At 34.9% G+C, this 18607-nt stretch overlaps 3 protein-coding genes across 3 annotated transcripts; 1 reads left to right on the top strand and 2 right to left on the bottom strand.

Annotated features, from left to right (window-relative positions):
- Positions 1 to 5659: 5659 nt before the first annotated feature.
- Positions 5660 to 6964, bottom strand: LOC125841415 (putative cytochrome c oxidase subunit 6b-like). Its single transcript, XM_049520537.1, has 4 exons — positions 6730 to 6964; positions 6449 to 6531; positions 6226 to 6307; positions 5660 to 5783 (listed from the first exon to the last, which is right to left on the bottom strand). The coding sequence occupies exons 1-4, from the start codon at positions 6871 to 6873 to the stop codon at positions 5745 to 5747; spliced, it is 348 nt and encodes a 115-aa protein (XP_049376494.1). The 5' UTR covers positions 6874 to 6964; the 3' UTR covers positions 5660 to 5744.
- A 1651-nt stretch (positions 6965 to 8615) lies between these two features.
- LOC125841409 (putative invertase inhibitor) lies at positions 8616 to 9484 on the top strand. The gene has a single exon (XM_049520532.1). It carries the CDS (start codon positions 8645 to 8647, stop codon positions 9242 to 9244), a length of 600 nt encoding a protein of 199 aa, XP_049376489.1. The 5' UTR covers positions 8616 to 8644; the 3' UTR covers positions 9245 to 9484.
- A 2879-nt stretch (positions 9485 to 12363) lies between these two features.
- On the bottom strand, positions 12364 to 15067 carry LOC125841394 (nuclear intron maturase 2, mitochondrial). The gene has a single exon (XM_049520511.1). It carries the CDS (start codon positions 14985 to 14987, stop codon positions 12825 to 12827), a length of 2163 nt encoding a protein of 720 aa, XP_049376468.1. The 5' UTR covers positions 14988 to 15067; the 3' UTR covers positions 12364 to 12824.
- Between the last annotated feature and the right edge of the window lie 3540 nt (positions 15068 to 18607).

Raw genomic sequence — 18607 nt, 5'->3', positions numbered from 1 at the left:
TTCCCCTGACATAGGAATGGAAAAATTTTGTGTTTCTGTCCCCATCCTTGAACTATGTCTTGCCAGCTTTTTGTCTCCAATACTCCTCCTCAATTGCTAGATACCTTCATAACTCAGCTTCCGCTTTACTCAGCTCACACCTTATCAGAGAGGGGCCCGCGGGGCACCCTCCCCAACCTTGTCTCTCGCCTGTCGACTTTTTCTTGCAAATCCTCTCTTTTCCGCTTTTGACTATGATTGGGCCCTGCAGTGGTAGAACCTGGTGAAGGCTGGTCTATGTGTGTGTAAACTTCTTATTTTATGTATTCCCATGTAACGGCTATTAATGAAAAAAATCCTACCTGTAATTCTTTTACCTTGATCAATTCCTCCAATGTAGCTATCTTTTGAAAAACATCACCATAAGTGTTTCTGCTTCAACTTGATAAGGCCTTCTTAATATTCTTCAGCTTGTCCTGAAAAACTATAAATGGGCTACCATGTCTATCCGATTTCCAATGTTGTCTAACCACATCCTCTAATTCTTTATGCTTAGTCCAGAAGTGTAGAAATCTAAAGGGCCTGCTGTGTGGTTCCTCAATAGTATTGCAAATCATATGCAAAGGGGCGTGATCTAATCCCTGTCTCACAAGATGATGAACTTCACTGGAAGGGTATAAATCCAGGAATTCCTGATTAACCAGGATCCTGTCTAGTCTCTTGAAAATGCATTCCTCCTCAACTCTTCCATTCTACCATGTGTACATACTCCCAGTGTATTTTAACTCCATTAACGCACAATTATTTATACAATGTGCAAAGTCTACTACTTCCCTCAATATTACATTGAAGTCTCCTCCTATCACCCACGGCATAGCTGGATCTTTAGCAATGCGTTCTAACTCTTCCCAGAGATCAATTCTTTCTTCATTACTGCACTTAGCATACACCGCCGAAACTAGTACAATAGTATTGTACCTGATCAATTTTAGTGTCAGTTGTTGATCTATATCCGATACAATCTGCCATTCATAGTCGTCCTCCCAAAATACCCATATTTTGTCATTCATGTTAAACAATGCATTTTGATAACCCAACTTCCTTTTATATTGTTCCAGCTCACTTGGATCCCTGAATGGTTCCATAGTCGCTATGTATTTGTAATGATGTCTTTGCTTAAGATCAATCAATCTCTCAAAAGATTTCTGAGTGTTGACTGACCTTATATTCTATAATATTATTTTGTCAATCATTGATTAATTGTTATTGTTATGAGTCGTTCCTTATTACTCCTTATTTTTACCTGGAGAGGTATAATCGCTTTCCCTTTTTTAAAATACCTCTTCAGACTATTCACATGCCTAGGCGAGAAATTCCTCGCTCGGCTGATTTGTTGAATATTTTCTTCCATCTCCTCATCAAGATCATGTATGTTTTTAATTTGCTCCTCCAATACCTCTCTCAATGCTGCAACTATTTGTATAGGTACTAATTGCAAACCTGTAAGAGTATGTATTCCTTCTTCTTTCTTGTCCACTAATTTTGTGTGAATACCCCGTTGACTGTTATCACTTCTTGCCTCTTGGTTTCCCATGTTAGGACTATTTTCCTCCCATTGATTCATGACCTTCACTACATTTGAGTTTGTGTTCCCCGCTTCCTCAATGTCCTTTTCCTCATGTGTTGTTTTGCTTGGTACTGAGAAAGTGTCCTCCACCCATTGCTTAGTAGTAATCTTTGTGCCCTCGCTGATCTCTCGATGTTGTTGTTCTAAGTTATCTGTCTCCTCCTTCCCATTTAAAGCCTCAAATTTGTTTGTCGTAATAATTCTTACCTTGTTCCACACTTGATTTAGTTTCTTCTTGCTTCGCCACCCTTTATATTGCTTCCCTTCAAGGAATTTGTCCTCTTCAAATTCTCCTTCCAATATCCTGCCATGTCCTTCATTCCCCTTGATATGATTCTCATAATTGTTTGCATCTGTTTCCAGCTCCTACGTCAGTTCTTTTTGCCTAAGATTCTTTTTTCTTGTATCTGAATTTTGCCTGGCCAAGTGTAATTTCGGATGTTTAACATAGCATTGTGGCTCGTCATGCCCCTGAATCATGCATGTTTTACAATATTTGGGCATATAGTCATACTTTATCTTAATCCACTTCTCTGCTACCTCACCAGTAGACCTTTTCATTCATATGTTAATTCTCTTGGGGAACTCCTTGAACGGTCCACCTCTACCTTAACCCTCACACAACTAGGTCTTGTTTGATTTTTAGTCGCCATGTCCACCTGTAAAGGTTTCCCCATTGCTGCTGCTAATGAGAATACTGTTTCTTTCCCAAAGAAATTTGGGGGTAGTGAGGGAAAAGGAATCCATGCTATAGCTGTAGATGTTTCCTCCTCCAAATTAAACAACGAGTCCCACTTCAATGTCCTCATCTGATATGTCCAATTTTGCTGCGTTAAATAAAAGACTGGTTTAAAAAGCAGATTGACATAATCTTCCAAGTGCGTAGCCCTGATTAACACATATCTGTTAGTTAATAATCCAATATTGCACTCCCCTTTCAATCCACATTGTTTTGGAATAATTTTACGTAGTTCTTGTATGTCTGGCAACCCATACAAGAACTTTCCAACTACTGCGTATTAAAGGTTTTCATTAACAATCATCTGCTCCACCTCTGCTTCTTCCCATATGATTCGTGGTTCTCCATGTAAATACGAGATTGGTTTGAGAGGCAAAGGTGTCACCTCCCCTCATGGTGATTTAAAAAGACTAGCAAAAGTTTGCTGACCTGCCTCCCTCAGAGGCTGGCCAGCGGCTGTCATGATCATGAACTCAGCAGCACCGGCAGCGCTAGGTATTTTAGTTCGGAATTCCAATGTTGTTTATTATGTTTTGATTATTACATTATTATGTTATTGTTTGTTTCTTGCAGACTTTATAATGCTCTTCTTATTAACTGGTATGCTTTCTTCATTGATTTTTTTCGTTTACTTGAATTTGATGTACTTGAGTCATCGATATTTGAAAAATAATTTTTTGTATACATTTTATCCTCCATAGAGCCATTTAGTGAAATTTCATTGAATACGTTATTATTTTAGGTGTAATTTAGGAGTAACTATTTTTTCTTAATATGAAAAATCATAACAAATAGTATGTTTAAATTTATAATTTAAAAAAAATATAAATTTAATACAAAGTTTTTGTATATTAAATTTATAAATTTTAAATTTTAAATTATCTTTATGATTAAAAGCATATATTAATGGATACGCGCCTGAGGAGTAGATTTCAAAAAAATTATGTTTTGAAATTTTAATTGAATCTCTTAATTTTTAATAAAGTTCTAATTAGATATTTTCAGTTTAGATTTCAAAAAAAAAATTATGCGTATTTTCATTTCTCTATTAGGTATAGTAAATAAATCATGTAAAATATGTCATTTTTTAATAGTATATTACGACGCATCAACTAAATCCTCTAAAATTTCATGTAATTCATAGAGATGTCCTATTTTCTTAACAACCTAGTTAAATCAAAAGTATCCAATTGTATTACCGTATTATGAGTTGAGGAGTTTCAAAACAAAGCTCAAGTTCAAATATTATTGTTATTATATGCATAATTAATTAATTTATTTTTACATATTATACGTTTTCGTATTTTGCCAAAAAAAATCCTAATTTTATCGTTGATCAGGATAGGAGTTTAGTAATGCATGATAGTAGAGGCAGACCCACACCTTAGGCAGGGGCAGACCTAGGTGGACCCTAGGGGTTCACCCGAACCCCCTCGTCAAAAAATTACACGGTATATACAATGTCAACATTTTTGCCCTCCTTTAAATGCTTTGAAAAATGGAACTTTTGGGCTTAGACTTTCTTCTTCTTTTTCATTATTTTTCCTTTTGTTCCATTTCTTCTTTTTAATTTGTTTTTGTTTAAATTTATTTGACACATTCTTTTTATTTTTATTTTTTATTCTTTTTATAACTATTATTCATTTTGTTTCAACGTAACTCTTTTTTCATATACTAACTTGAATAACTTTTTTTTAAAATGATGAATTATATTTAACTAGAAATTGAGATAGAAATATAATTTATTTTTAAAAAAAGGTAAATTAAATGTAATTGAATGAAGAAACTTAAATATCGTCAACATCCTTTCAAAAATATTAATTTAAAGAATTCATGAAATTTCTTTTATATTTTTAATTCTATTTTAGAGAGATGGAAATTAAACATATTTGATTTATTCGTTATTTGTCTTTTTTACAAATTATGACTAACCTAGTAAATTGAACTATATGAACTAAAAAAAATTGACAATGTTATTTATTTATATTCTGAATATGCATTATAATATTAGTAACTCTATTTTTACACACTTTTAGAGAATCTTGACAATTTTCATAGTAATATGTGACTGAATGGATGCTAATTTAAAATTTTTAAAAAGTGAAAAATAAAGTAAAACATTACAAAATAAAAGAATAAAAAGCACAAAAAATTTTAAGAATGCTCGATAGAGCAGAATAAAAGTAGAAAGATGGTATGATAAATTAGTAAGTTAAATTTAACATGATAAGGTAAATATCTTTCTTTTCCGTCTTGCTCTTTTTTCATCATTTAATTTTCACGTGTTTTAGGAGTTAAGTTATGTAATACAGTTGATCCACTAAAATTCTTATGAATGTATCTTTGTCCTCGATATTTTGATTAGTTTAGTTTTTACTTTATGAACCAATGAAATATCTATGGTTGTTGTACAAAGAGCATGCCGAGGGACTACTACCCTTACCGCGCATTTGCATTACCACCTGAACTTCTCCTTTATACTTTGAACCCCTGAGCAAAAATTTTGGATCCGCCACTGACCTTAGGAGGGCCGCACACCCGTTAACTTAAAAAAGCATATGTATATCTATTTTGAGAAATCAACAGAAAAATCATATGTATATGTCATTTAAAAAATCAACATAAACTATAATATAGTTAACAGTTCATCCATGAAAAAGCAGAGGTTTGAATCTAGCTAAAGCCCTTTTTCATTCTTTTTATTTTAAATTTAAATTAGAGCTCATATAATATCGAAGCACCTGAAATCTTCAAATCCTAAATTCACTTTTTGCATATAGGCCGACAGGTGATGAAATGGCAAGGTGCGGGAATTGAGGCGTTTGCATTGGGAAAAGATAATGAACTTATTATGGTCATGTTCAAGCCATCTTCAATTCCATTTCTAATGGTAGCTAACAAGCATTGAGAAATGGTAACTACATCTAAGTTGTACATCGATGACTATATATATATAAAAAAAGTTTATACCAAATGTAACATATAGAATTGACAAAATGGTTCTGGTGTGTCATTTCATAATTTTTAAAAAAGTAAAAAGGGTATGAAAAATACTTTAATTTTAGTCAAAATTATTGTTACGATACCAAACTTTATGAATGACATTTTACCCTGTACTATTTAATAGTGTATTTTAAAGGTATATATTTGCCCACATGGACATATTACTATTTATAATGATACAATATTTATGATGTCCACGTGGACAAATATATACCTTTAAAAGACACTATTAAATAATGCAGGGGTAAACATTCCTTTTCAAATTCGATATTGTTACGGCAATTTCGATCAAAATTCGAATATATTTCAGGCATTTTTCCCTTTAAAAAAATGCAAGTGTTATTAAAAGCTTTCTCTATTGGCAAAGGCAGGTGCCATTATAAACTGCAGAAGCCCCTATCTACGAACCACGTTCTCTTCATGCCACTTTTCAATCTGCACAAGCACACAAATCATACAATATTATTCCCATGTGTACAGTTATAAAAAAATATATATATACTAGAAAGAACTTATAAATGATCATTTGAATTGGTTCAATTTTTAGTTCTTATATAACTTTATTCAAATTAACTCTTAAACAACGTATATATGTAGAAAACTTGTCTATTTTGGATTGTATTTTCTTTGGTGATAGGTATCAAAGGTCATATGATGTTATATCTGGTTGTTTAAATCACACCATAATTGAGATTGTGAAACTAAGTAGGCCTTTATGCATATCACCATAATAGTTTTTACTTTTTTCCCATCCAAAATTCAACATTTGAAAAAAAACACCAAAAAGTTGTCAACCCCAAACCATTCCAATTTTCAAATATCATTTTCGCTTTTGAAAAATATTCACATTTTTATGACAAATCTCTATTTTGCATACCCATTCTGAAGGACAAGATGATTTGAAAGCCTTCCCAAGCTTCTCACACTCCGAGTCCTTGTTGCCCTTCTCTTCAACGCATCTAATCATTCGTTACAAGTCAAAAATAAAAAAGAATTATCAAAAGTGTAAATTAACAGCAAAATAATAATTCTACTTCTTTTTTTTTTCTTCTATTAATGGATATAATCATAATTAACATTGTAGGAAAAAGCGAACAAACTTAAGGTAGCTGCGGAAACAAGCATAACAACGGCGGATTTCATCAGCAATTGCATTAGCTTTAGCTTTTTCTTCCGTTTCAAACTGCAATCTCACATCCACAAAATTCATCACTCAATAAACACAGATCAATAGAACATATATAAAAATCCAATCCAACTATTGATTAGTAGTAGATGGAAATTAGAAGCTTGAATTCAAGTTTTGAATTCAAATCAACATTCAAAATTTTGAAATATACAGAGTTTTGAGAGAGTGAGAAGAGGAGGATGGAGTGGAGACCAGATGATCAGTTGAGGAAGGAGGAGGCGGCTTAGAAACAGTGCCAAATTCATGAACAGGGCGAGGTGCTTGTTCGCCTTTGGCTACTTTGTTAACATCTCTACCCCTCATTTTGTCATGTGGATCTACTTGAGCTGATGACATTTTTCCTCTGTAAACAAACACAATACTCTAATTTCTACTTTCTTCTTCTTTTTTGGTGTGTGTAAATTATTAGTTTGATATGAGCAGAGAGAGAGAGGTGAGTATTGAAGAAATACACAGAGTGAATGCTGACACAATGCTATCAAGTTTACAAAAGACACGTACCAAATATGTAAATGAAACGTGTCACCTCACACTGCTAAGATTTGGCATGTCTTTAAATGATGATTAGGTTGTTTTTAAATTTGAGTATTAAATACTCCCTCCGTCCCCGTCCCTATTTAGTTGTTCACTTTAGAAATGACACACAGATTAAGGCAACAATAATTAACATAGTAAAGTTACAATTTTACCCTTATAATACAATTTACAATTCCAAAATAAATTCACTCAAGATAACTAATCAATACTGAAAAGTTCATAAGTTTATTTACTTTATTTATGACAATTTTATTTAAATAAGGGTATAATAGAAAAAAAATTGTTGTCCTTTCTTGATTTGTCAAAATGGACAACTAAATAGGGACAACTAAAAGAGGAAATATAGACAACTAAATAAGGACGGAGGGAGTAATTAAGATTATTATTTAATTAAATATTTATGTTTGTTAGTGATGGTGGGGATTGCTATCATGTCTGGGACAAAGGGTCGCGATTCTGTGAAGGTGAACTACGATGCTAGCGGCTAATAATGATGGTGATGACGAAGATAGTGCTGATTAATAGTGATGGTGGTTATGATGGTGAAGTTGATTGATATTAATAGTTGGCAGCGTTGATGTTGGTGGCTGAGGGATATGTGGTGGTTGACGATGTGTAGACATGATAGTTTGTGACGATGCTAGTTGTGATGGTGAAAATGGTTAGTCATAAATAAGGATTACCGTAGTGATGGAAATGATTGATAGTGATGATGGAAATGACGGTGATAATGATGATTGACGATGTGTTGGTGGTAGTTAGCGATGGTATTGGCAATGTTGGTTGGTAGTATGGATTGACCGTAATAGCGGTACGTGTGACTTATAATGGTGGTAGAGGTAGCGATGTTAATGGTAATTAATATAATTATAGTGATGAAGGCGAAGTTATAGCAATTGACAATAATGGTTGGGAGTGGTGATGGTTGTCAATGATAGTTGTGATGACATAGGTGGTTACTGGTGGTGATTTAGGATGATAACATAAGTACTTAATGATGGTGATTGGTGATAGTATGGCGGTGATTTAGGGGTTTTCATCCAATTTTGGGGTATGTGATAGGGTATTTTTGACCTTTTGCCCAAAAGAAATTAAATAGCTTCTATCAAAGGATGTGATGTTACTCCTCTTTTAACTAGATGTCTTGGGTTTTGAGACATGAATATGAAAATATCTTTGGTAAAAAGACTTTCCACCAAGTATGTGAATCCTAAAGAGCTATTCAAGTTCTAGACAATCTTAAAAACATCAATTTATAGCTTAACTTGCTAATGTTCTAGGCTTTTTTTTTCCCTTTTCTTTTTTTTTGGGGGGAGGGGGGACTTTTCCTCCACCTCTCTTCTCCCCCCATCATCTTTATCCCACTCTGAACTGTACTAGAAAGGGGGGAAAGATCCAAATTTTGAAGTGAAATTTCCTAAACCTTAGTCACATTTGCTCAATTCATTTGATGAGTTTCTACGAAATTTCCTCATGGTGTTAACTCTCCATTCTGTAATTCTGTTCAATGTATATAAATATCACTTCACAATAAACACAAGAAAATCATCAAAACATTAAGCTCAGAATAATGTGGCATTGCTCTTTCTCTTCCCTCTCACTTTGCTGCTTATTCTTACTATTGACAATAATTCCTACACACTGTTACCTGATTTCTCCACCATTGTTAGACTTGATCAACTCAACCTGCAAAGAATGCTCAGATAAGTCAGCAAACATAAACTACAACTTCTGTGTTACTTCACTCCAAGCAATTCCTATAACTCATGTTACCAACTTACAAGGAGTAGGAATTGTAGCAATGGAGCTGGCTCTAGAAAATGCTAGCAACACGATTTCGACCATTGAGAAGATGCTCAGTAGCAAAGAGTTTGATCCTTTTGCTATGAACTGTTTAAGAGATTGCTTGGAACTTTATGCAGATGCTATTACCATGCTGGTTGATGCTTTTGTCGCGTTCTTGGCTGAGAATTTTGATATAGCTACTGTACTAATGAGGACAGTTATGGATGCGACATCAACGTGTGATGAAGAGTTCACTGAGAAGAAAGGAGAGTTGACACTACTAGCAAAGGAGAATTACAATCTCTTCCAATTGAGTGACATCTCCTCATGCATCATTAAACAAGTTTCCTCTGTTCCTTCTCAGCTAACTAATGTATCTTCTTAAGATGTGGCAGCTATAAATTGTGTACTGAATGGGACATCAAAGGGTTGCTAAATTCTTGTAGAAATACTGATCAACAAGTCTTGTTATCCCCATCCCCCTTTTCCTTTTCCCCTGGCAAGGATATTTGCACATCAAAGTTGAAAACATACACATCAGAGGTCAATTAACAAGAGAACTGGGACGAACACAAGATAAATGGTAACAACAAAAGGAGCACTATATAATCAAGTGTTAAGATCCATATAGATTTGTCACTTCAAAGGCCCTCCCCGAACTGTTTCTGAAAACCCATCTCCATCCCCTTAAACCTCACGTTACAATGTGCTAGCTTCATAAATTTCAGTCTAGATTGTTCAGAAGAGGCAGCTCTTAGCTGCTTTCTCAGCAATTGTGGGCTGTCAAGGAAGGAGATTACCAGTACTTGCAAGCCACAGCTGATTGTCATGATTTATCAAGACATGAACTGGTGGAACCCTTGATAAAGCAAGGTTCAGTAGGTATGAATTATACAGCTGAATAAAACATACAGCTATGGGAAACAAAGTGCACAATTTTGTTAGCAAGAAACATTGGTCAACGCAGAAGTAAATGTAACTGGAGTATATGATTACCCAATACCCTCACTGTTTAAACCAAAGATAAACTTGCTAGTCCATTAAGACAAACATGCACAGAACATTTCAAAAATGTTACATTACAAATATCATGTTTGTATGGCATAATATAAAGCAGGGTTTTCTGGGATGCTCATGAAGATATATTTGTCGAATGAACATCAATGAACTCCCTAATACTTGAATGAACTAGAACAAATTTTTTGTAAGCAAACAGACATGATAATGAACCAAGGGAAGGGGTGGAAATTTCCTTTTCCCTTCTCATTTTTATCTAAGAAGCAGTGCACCAACCAAGCATCGGAGATGATGACAACAAAATTTGAAGTCAGTCTGCAGGCACACGTACTGATCAGTTGGTACTCACAATGGTCCAAACTGGTGTGGCTTCATGGAACCTTCTCAGAGCAAATTTGCATTTCTTTCCATGATTTGGGGATAACCACATCCAAACAAATAAAGAGTTAAGAAAACTAGAAGAAAGTTATCAACTGGCTAAGCCTGAAATGTTCTCTTTTATTGAGTGGGGACAGCAGATAACTTCGCAGTTGGCACTAATATAGCCAGTTGGCACTAGTAGAATGCTTAAAAAGAAACAATCATGTCCATTGTCCAGTATGTTTTTTGATTGTTGCCCATCGTCTAGTATAACTTCTTTGATACATGTTTTTCTATAGCACTGCACCAAAGATGCAAAACAGGAATTATCATTTTTACCACACTAACTAAACTTGCTGGAAATATGATTTCTCAAAATTGTTGATACCACACCGAACAGAAAGGAGAAAATCTGAACTCTACTGTTCCAATTGAGTTCTTTTTCTGATAAAAGCATGGATTAATCATCTCTTTCAATATTGATTAAGGAAATTAGGTAGAACATATGATAAAAACACATTGTTGCATTACTTACTAATTACCAGGTAAGACATCTGCCTGAAAATGAACGCAGTATCATCAATTTTCTGCTTATATGTATTTGTTTCAGTTTGAAATTATCTAACCATGACATGTCATGTGCTTTCCTCCTCTCAGAAATATGCATAGCTGAGAGTTATTCAACTAAACCTAGATACTGCTAATCCTGCAAGCTGACATAGATTATATAGGGTCTTCAAATTTGTAACAAAGTTTACAGCAGATTGAGCTTTCAACATTCCTAGAACAATAATCATGCAACATGTAGTAGTCTAAGTCTGTCTAACTATGAAGAGCGCGAGTGTTTGTACTCAGCGAGCAAGAGTAAATTCATTAAGAAAAGCTTAAGATCATGATAAGAATATCCCAATTCAGGATTAGCCAAGGCAGTAAAGCACTTAACCTCAGGCTGTATAAAGTACTTTACTTGAATTTAGGCAATCCTGTACCATGCTTATAAAGTTGTCCAATCAATAAGACGACTGTAACATCTAGCATATACAACAATAGTATAAAAGATAAATACATTAATATTTAGCAAAAAGAGTAAATTGTTAATGCTGTAGTCTTTTAGCAGGGAGATAGATAGCATTACCTGGAGACCTCCAGTCAGTCACTTTCAAAGTTTAACTCTCCCGACAATTGTCTCCTTTCAAAAGGCTAGATTTCTCACTTGTTTGCCATTAAATGCAACTATTGATGATGTTTGATTAAGTAAACTTAGCTCTATACTATAATTGGAACAAGGAAGTTTAGAAAACCCTCTGGGACTGACATGGTATAAAGCACAAGTGAAAATAACCGAATGATGATGCCATGAGTTGCTAAAAACACAGACAGAGAGGGGGCTGGGAGAAGAAATTAGAAGATAAAACTGAAGATACAAAATTTACAAATATGGAAGATCTTAACTTTGGCATGAGGTTCAATATTTAATTGTTTTATCTAACCTGGTTGTGGGTAGTGGTGGCAGTGATGTAGCGAGGAGAGAGAAGGGAGAAGTGTAAAAGACAGATCTAGTGGTGGAGGTTGTGGCAGAATGGCAGGTGAAAAGAATGTGAAGGGTAAGAGTGAAGGTTCGGTGGTGGTGATGGAAGTGGTGATGAGGATGATGCATTATGGTGGAGGAGGTGGTGACTGGGAGGGAGAATGAGGAAGAAGAAATAATTTTTTTTTTGTTAAATATGCAAATATGACTTTCACGTGCTTATAATAGGTGTATTACACACTATGCCACAATTTGAATATAGTTCAAGTGTCTAAATGAAATTCTTTTAGATGCTGATTGATTAGTTCTTATAAAAAAAAACTGATTAGCTGTTATTACTAAGATCAATGTGTATACATAGCAAAATATATCACAAGGGATATGATTGTTCACGAAAAATCTTTTGATCATATAGGTACAAATTCAAACAACGTAATATGTTTGCATTGAAAAGTACAAGTTATATGTTTTAAACCATTTCTCAATGAGGAAAGAGCAGTAAACAGTTATGCTCATAGATTATTATGAATAAGTAAGGAGCATAACAATGTAAAGTTTGCTAGTGGAAACTGAAGCTTAAACAAAAGCAGTGACGGAGAACAGAGGAACTACCTCATTTTATAAAATTGGATACTTACATACAAGCTGCTACACTCTTCTTGGCAATACAAGTAACTTTAGTACCGTAAAATGTAAAATATGATTTTCTTTAGGTTTAGGAAGAACAAAAGCCTGAAGGACCTCCAAAAGCACTAATATGGCTTAAACTTCTGCTGCATAAACCCCTTCTTCATCACGTTCATTTCTCCTATTATCATCCTGACGTGATGTAAGACCGTGTTCTTTAAGGTAGTTCTGTTGCTCCAATGTTTTCCAGTCACTCAGCTTTATATACCCTAGCAATGCCTTCTCATGGATCAGGCTGCCACTGGAAGAGGGGTACTTACACAGAAGCTGCTACACCCTTCTTGGTAACACAAGTACGTTAAGTACCATAAAAAGTTTGCTTTTCTTTCGAAAAAAGTAGTGCGAGCAAGACTTCCAAAAGTGTTAATCTTGCTTAAATTTCTGCTGCATGAACCCCTTCATCATCATCACTTTCATTTCCTTCATTATCTTTTTCCTCACCTGTGCCTAGTAACAAACTTTTCTGATCTACTGGAACAGCATTTCTTTTGTAGTTCCAAACGAGCATTGAAATGTAATCCTGAGGTGAGATCAGACCTTGTTCTTTTAGGCAGTTCTGTTGCTCCTCTAAAGTTTTCTGGTCACTCAGCTTTATATACTCCAGCAGTGCCTTCTCATGATCGGGCCTCCAAGCCCCTGGGAACGGAGTATAATCAGTTTCCGGTACCAGGGACATGCGGGTGTACATGAGCCCATCAATTGATTCCACCAGGCCCATCCTCAGCAAGTTATGGTATTCTGGTGACTGTCCCTTTTTCTCCTTCAGAGGACGACTAAGAGTCCTAGAACCAATCTTGTAAACCTTTGCTCGTGACCGAAGCTTGTATTTTGCAGCATAGAGCTTAGCAAGTGAACCCCTAATGATATAAGAACAAAAATTAACAATCTTTTTTCTATTATCAGCATACCTGAACCATTCCACCATTGTTGACAAAAGCTTATTCATCTGAGCATTTGTATGGGCTTGAGTTGCATGAAACATTCTAAAACACGGCTGTGGATCTGGATCTCTGTCTCCCTTGAGAAAGTTCAACTTTCTAAATTGTCTAATGCACTGTTTCAGGCTAGCTGTGACAGAGAGCAGTGTCCCTACACCCTTTTCACTAATGATTTTCCCACCAGTAGCAGTGTATCGAAGTGTGGGATAGACTACTCTACGGCACAATACATGATCAAGAAACATAATACCTTTTGTTATGTGTTCAATAGGAAGGCTCTCATTGTCAAGCTTGAGCATGTATTTCTGATCACAGAACTCAATTAACTGCTTTCTTAGCGTTGCAGCATCTGCTCTTGGTCCTCTTACCCCTATTAGAATGTGACCACCAAAACGGATGTAATCAATCTTCCTGGTCTTGTCAGGTCCACTGGTAGGAACAAATTCGGGCCAAGAAGTATTTCCTTGTTCTACTTCCCCATCTGGACTATTCCAAATGACATCATTCTTCGAAGGCCGATAAAACTCCTGAATCTTATCTTCCATCCAGCGGTCCAACTCATCAAGGCAAACATTAGCCAGAAGTGGACTAAGTATACCACAATGCCCCCATGAAGGTACTTTCTCAGCCTCCTCTGGAGCAAACCCAAAGAATGATTCCAGCCAGTATGGATCAGGCTTCGGCTCATCATCTGCTAAGACTCTCTTCTTCTGATACTTTCTTTTCGTCTTCTTCTTTTTCTCAACATCATCAGGTCTAGTAGTTACCACAGGAGTAGTTAAAGCAGCTTTTATCAAATCAACTACCTTCTTATCTCTAACATCCCTCATTAAAGCACTAATGACCATCCCAACCTTCATCCCATCCAAAACTGTACTTAAATCCCCTTTTATATACCACAAATACCCTGCAAAGCTTCTCCTAATAACCCTCAAAGCTGTATGTGCAGTCCTTCCAGGTCGAAAAGCAAACGACTTCTGCGAAAACCGAGCCTCATAAACCGGCTCCAATATCATAAACAACACTTCCTGCACAATCCTATCCTGAAATGCACTTGGCTGTGTTGTAGTCAAGATAGCTTTAATCTTCCTCTTCGACAACGACTCATAATCCGTCTTATCCCTAGGAGATTTAATAAAAAACTCCAACCTAGCTCCCCACTTAAATCTATTATCTAAAACTGCATTTCTCAAAGCCAACAAATCCTCAAGTGCTGGCCGAGTAATCGCACTGCGAGGCATATATGCACCCGTATCATCAGCAGAAACTTTTTGATAAGCTAATACCCACAATTCAAATCTCCTTAAATAATCAGTTAAATTATTCACTGTCTTATCAGGTTCTCGAAAATTATCAATCCACATTTTACAACAAAGTGATATACTATCTTCTTTCATCAAGGTGGCCGGATCATTCGGGTCCGGTGCTCTCCTATTAGAGTGTGTGGAAGTATACATAAATGCACGAAATACAGTAAAACCATTATTTCTAGGGTTACAAATACTTAATTCAGGGATAAATAAAGCATTGATTTTTGCAGAAAAAAATGAAGAAAATTGAAGTACCCGATAACTGGATAATACTATACGTTGATGCATCAGAGATTTTGCATCTGCGAGAGAAAATTCTTCGAATAATTATTCAATAATTTGAGTTGAAATGAAAAAAATTGAAAGAAAAGTGAAGACCCTTAAACCCTATTACTAAACCCTAAATGGGTATCGACCCACGAGCTGTTTCGGGTTATTTAACACAAGATATTCGGATCCAAAATGAGGGTACAATTTGCATAGAGTAGCCAGTTTTCATCCGTATTCAATGTTTTAAAATACGGAAAAAGATCAAAATTGCTCCTGAACTATGCGAAATAGATCACTTATACCCTCCATTACATTTGGGATAAAAAATACTCCCGTTATTATCCCAGGAGGCCACAAATACCCTCAAGACTCAACACCCCAAATTTTTAGTGATGTGGCAAGCCACATGGAACTAATCCTTCCACCTAAGCGTTGCCAACTAAGATTCACTACAAAAGAACTTGACCTTTAGTGGCGACGAAGTCGCCACAAATTCCCAAAATATTGCCACTAAAGTTTATGAGTGATTTTTAGTGGCGACTAAGGCTCCAACAACCATTCGCTAGTAAAACCTATTTTTTCAACAAAAATATATGATAATTAATTTTCGATTGCAACCTAATTTTCTAAAATAAATAACTTGCAATATCAATATTAAAAACATCCAATATTATTACGAAAAATCATCAAAATTACTTCTCGATTCAAATCTCCTACTATATAATGCATCATTGTATATTTTATACATTTACATATGACATAAAAATAAAACATGCAGTGTCTTCAAACTCCTACTTAATCGATATCATTTTTTGTTGTTTAAAAACAATGAAGAAAAAAACACAAAATTGGAATTTAATGTTAAAAACTTTTAGTGACGATTTTCTGGGCTTCTATGGCGACTGTTGTCACCGCTGAAGGTCTAGTTCTTTTGTAGTGAATCCTAATTGGCAACGCTAGGTGGAAGAATTAGTCTCACGTGGCTTGCCACATCAATAAAAATTTGGGGTGTTAACTCTTGAGGGTATTTGTGGTCTCTTAGGATAACAACAGGGGCAATTTTGATCCCAAAATGTAATGAAGGGTATAAGTGGTCTATTTCACATAGTTCCGGGGCAATTTTGACCCTTTTCCGAATATAACTCTTCTTCTTTCTTTTTAAAAACGAAAATTGTATAAAATAACAAACTATTAATTCAAATTAAATGTTATGATCACAATTTCATTTAATTCTAATTTGTAGCAAACACTTTGCCATCGCCTCTCTCACTTTATACAAACAAAAATAAATAAATTCGAAGGCTATTGAAGTGACTAATTCCTGGAAATTAGGAGGTGTTAAAAACAAAGAAATTGTTGGAGTTATCTTATCATTTCTATCTAGTCCCAATAGGCTTGATGTTAAGAAAGAATCTCTTGCAGGAAGGTTGGCTAGAGAATTCTTGTAAAAACACTAGCCCTGCTGAGTTCATAATGAGAATATTTTCATCGTTGAATCTTTTTTGATTCTATGGATTATTCTCATTATGCACATAAGGGGGAGCCGTATGAGGTGAAAATCTCACGTACTGTTCTGAAACGGAAATTCTTTCAATTGAATGACGACCGTAACGGATGTCGGCTCAATCCGAAGGAANTCCAAAATTGATGCCAGCAATAGCATGTTGCATGCCTAGTATGGCAAAGCCTATAGGAAGAATGAATCAGAATTGAGAAGTCTATTTTTGTAATTTTGTCATCAGCAATTGAAAAATCTAGAGGAGGACTGAAAGCCAATGAGCATAGTGGGTCTAGATAGAGAGAATCTTAGCTGAATATGACATGACACACATGCCTTGGACTATGACATCTCACACACACAAAGATACGTAAGTGTACCGTATACGTTTGTCCATGATGAATACAAATTTTATGATTTTAACTTATAAATTTGTGTCTGTCTTTTAAATTATATAATGATCTTAAACTTGTTAAGATAAAATGTTGGAGTCTGAAAACTCTACTAAATATATATAAAGAGATACTTTTTTGAGATTGACCAAAAAAGAAATATGACACTTAAACTGTGACGGAAGGAATATGTAATTTGTGTGCGCGTGTTGAAGAATACATTAACAACCTTTTATATTTGTTAGTAATAATTTTCTTTTAGACATTTGAATTATGACTTTCTTTTTGGGTTTTTCACCTCTAGATGTTATGTACCCGCATTGGAGCTCGACTAAATTCGAATGACTTGGAAAAGCAACTCTCATATTAGAGTTAAAATGTTTCATAACAAAACCAACTCTCACATTTGAATTATGACTTGTTCCTATCAAAAACCGGAATACATGATAAAATATTCATACTAGTAAATACTCCTAACTAAAATTTTGGAATTTATTTATGTGAGTTTTCCTGCGCTTATTTGAGAACACACATAAAAGCTTTTTAAAAACTTGAGGTGAAAGTTCCAATAGAAACACTTTAATATGTTTAGATACTCGATCAAAACAATTCTTAGTTTGTGTTTTAAAATGAAATTTATTTAACAAAAATTTAAAAGGCTAGGTATTCAGCCAAAGATGAACTAGGTTTATTTGTGTAAAGGAGTTATAAATAATAAGTGAAGGGACTTTAATTGGGGAGAAGAAAGGATAAGTCTCACTCACTAAAAAGGGGAAGTAGATGAAATAACTTTTGATATCAAGGATAGGGGCAGGGCACTGCAGCGTTATATGGTCGTTCTCAGTTAGGTTGCTGTATACCTTTAACTTTTTCTGTTGACTCCTCATTTGCCATTCCTCTCATCTTAATTTAGATTTTGCTTGGATTTTCTGTACCCACCTGAATTCACTGGACTAATCCTTTAACATCCCCCTCCACCACATTAAACTTTTAACGGAAAGGGGTCAAAATTGCCTTTAAACTATGCGAAATAGACTATTTATACCCTTCATTATATTTTGGGATTAAAAATACCCCCGCCGTTATCCCAGGAGACCACAAAAACTCTCAAGAGTTAAAATCCCAAATTTTTAGTGACGTGGCAAGCCACATGGGACTAATCCCTCCACCTAAGCGTTGCCAACTAAGATTCACTACAAAAGAACGTGACCTTTAGTGGCGACAAAGTCGCCACAAATTCTCAAAATATTGCCACTAAAGGTTATGAGTGATTTTTAGTGATGACTAAGGCTCCAACAACCATTCGCTAGTAAAACCTATTTTTTCAACAAAAAAATATGATAATTAATTTTCGATTGCAACCTAATTTTCTAAAATAAATAACTTGCAATATCAATATTAAAAACATCCAATATTATTACGAAAAATCATCAAAATTACTTCTCGATTCAAATCTCTTACTATATAATGCATCATTGTACATTTTATACATTTACATATGACATAAAAATAAAACATGCAGTGTCTTCAAACTCGTACTTAATCGATATCATTTTTTGTTGTTTAAAAACAATGTAAAAAAAACACAAAATTAGAATTTAATGTTAAAACTTTTAGTGACTATTTTCTGGGCTTTTATGGCGACTGTTGTCGCCGCTAAAGGTCTAGTTCTTTTGTAGTGAATCCTAGTTGGCAACGCTAGGTGGAAGGATTAGTCTCACGTGGCTTGCCACGTCAATAAAAATTTG

Source organism: Solanum stenotomum, chromosome 10, assembly GCF_019186545.1.
Source record: "Solanum stenotomum isolate F172 chromosome 10, ASM1918654v1, whole genome shotgun sequence".
Lineage (NCBI taxonomy): Eukaryota > Viridiplantae > Streptophyta > Magnoliopsida > Solanales > Solanaceae > Solanum > Solanum stenotomum.
Note: the sequence above shows the minus strand (reverse complement) of the source record. Positions and strands in the feature narration are given on the sequence as shown.

Excerpts from the sequence above, each read along its gene's own strand:
- LOC125841415 (XM_049520537.1), bottom strand. The coding sequence starts at position 6,873 with ATGTCATCAGCTCAAGTAGATCCACATGACAAAATGAGGGGTAGAGAT. Across the intron at positions 6,532-6,729 it reads CTTCCTCAACTGATCATCTG|TTTGAAACGGAAGAAAAAGC; the intron begins GTCTCCACTCCA and ends GTGAGATTGCAG. Across the intron at positions 6,308-6,448 it reads TGTTTCCGCAGCTACCTTAA|ATGCGTTGAAGAGAAGGGCA; the intron begins GTTTGTTCGCTT and ends ACGAATGATTAG.
- LOC125841409 (XM_049520532.1), top strand. The coding sequence starts at position 8,645 with ATGTGGCATTGCTCTTTCTCTTCCCTCTCACTTTGCTGCTTATTCTTA.
- LOC125841394 (XM_049520511.1), bottom strand. The coding sequence starts at position 14,987 with ATGCATCAACGTATAGTATTATCCAGTTATCGGGTACTTCAATTTTCT.